The sequence below is a fragment of the Aulonocara sp. 'chitande type north' Nkhata Bay genome, linkage group LG20 (assembly GCF_057382095.1).
Source record: "Aulonocara sp. 'chitande type north' Nkhata Bay isolate Kocher_YH1m ecotype deep benthic linkage group LG20, A_spYH_male_GT1.1, whole genome shotgun sequence".
Taxonomy (NCBI): Eukaryota; Metazoa; Chordata; class Actinopteri; order Cichliformes; family Cichlidae; genus Aulonocara; species Aulonocara sp. 'chitande type north' Nkhata Bay.
Window position 1 is genome coordinate 6289897 of NC_141363.1, and position 3277 is coordinate 6293173.

Sequence of the window (3277 nt, forward strand, 5' to 3'; positions counted from 1 at the left end):
CTTCCTTCACATTTTCCAGACTCATGCCGTGGGCTGGATTGGAGTCAGTTTTGGCTCCCGTGGCCTTATGTTTGACACCCTTGCTCTAAACAGTCTTTTCATATTAATATAAGTGCCTGAACAGTCTATGCCATTTGTTTTATCGCGCCCACGTTTTCTATGTGCGACAAGCGCAGTCTCTACTGGCTATGTTGCAGCTGAGTGTTTATTTTTCACGTCTACACCAACATGAATGAGTGAGGTAGGGCAGCACGTACACCGGAGAGCACTTTAAGTGGTCTGTTTACTGAAAAAATCTTTTCATGTGGTTTTATGTGTCTCCACTGCATATAGGCGGGTCTCACTTGAGACTTTTTTTGGATGGTGACGAGTCAGGGCAAAAGGGAGCTCTGTGCTGAAGAGAGGAAATAGGCGTTCACCCTGGAAACTTTGGGAGTAAGTGACCAAAATAAAGGGGGTGTGGCTAAGCGAGAAAAGAGTGGACCACCAAGAGGGGCTACTATAGTGTAGAGCGGGGAAGCTGCTGCTAAGCTGCTGAGATCTAGTTCAAGTGAATAAGCCTCATCCAGGGTAAGTAGAGCTTTCTTTGAATTTTGATGCAACTTCTCTAAATATCTTGTTAAATCATGTAATTTAACAAGGTAAAAACAACATAACATTTCATCACATTTAACAATTTGTAGACCACGTCAGTTATCAGCCTGGCTAAAGGCAGTGATTGTATCACATGCTGTGTTACTGTAATGCCTGTATTTAAGTTTTCTCGCACAAAAATGATCGTTTTCAGTTGATTATTTCTTTGCACTTGAATGCGATGGGTGAACTCAAGCGTAATGACATAATTTGAGAGTAATCGTGACTCCACCGCCCCTCCAAATTGTCCTTTCCTTCAGATAAAGATCTTTACAGGCAATTTTTCCTGTTTCTTCTTTTCCTGTAAGCCTCCTTCTTCCTCCTCCTCTGCTTTTTGTCTCCTTGAATTTCTATTTATTATGAAATTAAAAGAACTCTAAACTATTAGCTGCTATGACAGCCAGTTTAGCAGTTTGGTACACTAAAGTACAATGTCAAATCTTTTTTCCCCTCAGACTGATTTACTCCAAGTTTACAAGTAGATTTGGATTCAATCCGCGTTTAAATGTGGATTAATTACAGACCATTAACCCTTTCATGATGAAAGAAACTTTCAGAGGAGCAGAGAGGTTAACTGAGTAATTATTTTGGCGCCATTTAGATTTCACTGGGTCCACACAGGTTATTTTGCTGTAGTAGGCTGTAAACACACACATGCCCAGTCAAAGAGAAGTTTTAGAAATCACTTCTCTGTGGTCTTATGTAATACAGAGAAAACTCTGTTCAGCTCCTCAGATTTTTCCATTTAAAGTTTCAAAAACAGGAAAGGTGCCCAACACTGGCTTTCACTGTGGAACCAACAAACACATTAAAAGCTTCACACACAATTTCCTTTACTGCGCCGGATGCCAATGGCTCAGGAAACCTAAAAAAATGTTGCGTTTGATTTTGGCAGGTAATTAAAAATGCCGTACCTGCTGATGTTTGTCACCCTGCTGCATCTCATCACTCTGGCAATCCTGATTATTGCAACCATGGAGAAGGTAACAGTCAACTTTAGGAAGTGGTGAGTGTTTATTTTTCGTATGTGTGAAATAGCTGACTCTGTGTGTAATGTCTGATCTCTTTTTTTAAGTCTTGGTGGGTGTGGGAAGGGATGGAAACCTCAGACCTATGGCACAGCTGCAGGTATGACAACTCCACAGAAAGCTGGCTGTGTTCACCCAACACTGAAACTCGTAAGTTTTTGTTCCAGATTGTATATTGCTGTAAAATGAAATAGCTCTCCATCGAAGGTAAAAATGTGACTCAGGGAATGGTTTACTTCTTCAGAATGGCTCCAGGCAGTGCAGGTCTTAATGGTTCTCTCAGTGGTCTTCTCATCGGTCTCCTTCCTGGTGTTCCTGGGTCTGCTGTTCACCATGTCTAGAGGCGGTCTCTTCTACTTCACCGGATTGTGTCAAATCTTTGCAGGTAACAGTGGAGTGAAGTAGCTTGCAAAATATAGTGCCACTGTGTGATCAGGGCATTTGAAAACTATGACAAATTAAAGAGTGCTTATTATTATGCTACTCAAGCCTATTACAATAACTAACTTGTGGAAAGGTATCAGGTAGATTAATGCTGAAGTTTGTTTTTTTGTAATCATATGACTTATACTATTAAAATAATAATATTAATGGTAATAATATATCCATCTATTTTATGACACTTATCTGGAAAGCAGGGGTGGGAGTCTAAGCAGAGATCCCCAGACCTCCCTCTCCTCTGTCACTTACAATATGTGCATTTATTTTTTTTAAACATGTCACCTGAAATATTTGAGATCACCTCTGTTTTTAAATGTCTTCTTTGAGGCAGTAACCGCTACTCCTGATAAAATATGAATGGCATGGATCTGTGTTGGTCATCCAAAGTATATGCTGTTGTTGCTCCCACTATACTTTATGTGACCTAATTAGTAGGTACTAACACTACAAACGTTTCTACTATCTGACCCATTAACCAATTATTATTGTGTGTATGTTTTTTTTTGTGTATGTGTTTTAGGCCTGACAGCCTTTTCTGCAGCGCTCATCTACGCAATACACAACAAGGAAATCCTTGAAAAAAAGCTGACAGGACACTTTGGCTACTGCTTCATCCTGGCTTGGGTGTGTGTCCCATTGTTGCTGTGTAGCGGCGTCTTATACATCCATCTGCGCAAGAAGTAGTGATCTAAAAAAAGGAACACAATGTCAACCCCACCTATTGTTGGAAAGAGGCACGTGCCTATGTTATGTTTCTTAAAATGTTGCTGTTTTTATTTGTATAGACATGTATGCTGAGAGGAAAAAAAACTTTTAAAAGGTTTAATGCTTGCCTATTTTGAGACATTTTCACTGCAAATAGTATTTTGTTATTCACTTACTGTTCACTGTCATGTGCTAACCACATAAAGTAATCCATAAGTAAGTGACACTGGCCTTATTAAGAGGCATTTGAATTTATTTTAATTTGCCTATTCCCCTAATATTTTTTTATGTTATATATATATATATATATATATATATATATATATATATATATATATATATATATATATATATATATATATATATTCTTAATAAATATCAGACAAAACCACAAAGCTTTAAGTCTCTTTTATGTTTTCAAACCAGCTTTACATCAGGGAGGGAAACTGCTGAGGCTGTTGCCATGTCAA

General features: G+C 38.6%; 1 protein-coding gene across 1 annotated transcript; it reads left to right on the plus strand.

Moving 5' to 3' along the window:
- Nucleotides 1-484: 484 nt before the first annotated feature.
- emp3b (epithelial membrane protein 3b (MAM blood group)) lies at nt 485-3092 on the plus strand. Its single transcript, XM_086277360.1, has 5 exons — nt 485-570; nt 1529-1616; nt 1709-1811; nt 1906-2046; nt 2623-3092. Exons 2-5 carry the CDS (start codon nt 1539-1541, stop codon nt 2784-2786), a joined length of 486 nt encoding a protein of 161 aa, XP_086133486.1. The 5' UTR covers nt 485-570; nt 1529-1538; the 3' UTR covers nt 2787-3092.
- Nucleotides 3093-3277: the final 185 nt, after the last annotated feature.

What these genes read in the sequence shown, in the direction of transcription:
- emp3b (XM_086277360.1), top strand. Translation starts at nt 1,539, where the DNA reads ATGCCGTACCTGCTGATGTTTGTCACCCTGCTGCATCTCATCACTCTG. An exon ending in TTATTGCAACCATGGAGAAG is followed by an intron (nt 1,617 to 1,708) that starts GTAACAGTCAAC and finishes TCTTTTTTTAAG; the next exon opens with TCTTGGTGGGTGTGGGAAGG. An exon ending in TTCACCCAACACTGAAACTC is followed by an intron (nt 1,812 to 1,905) that starts GTAAGTTTTTGT and finishes TTACTTCTTCAG; the next exon opens with AATGGCTCCAGGCAGTGCAG.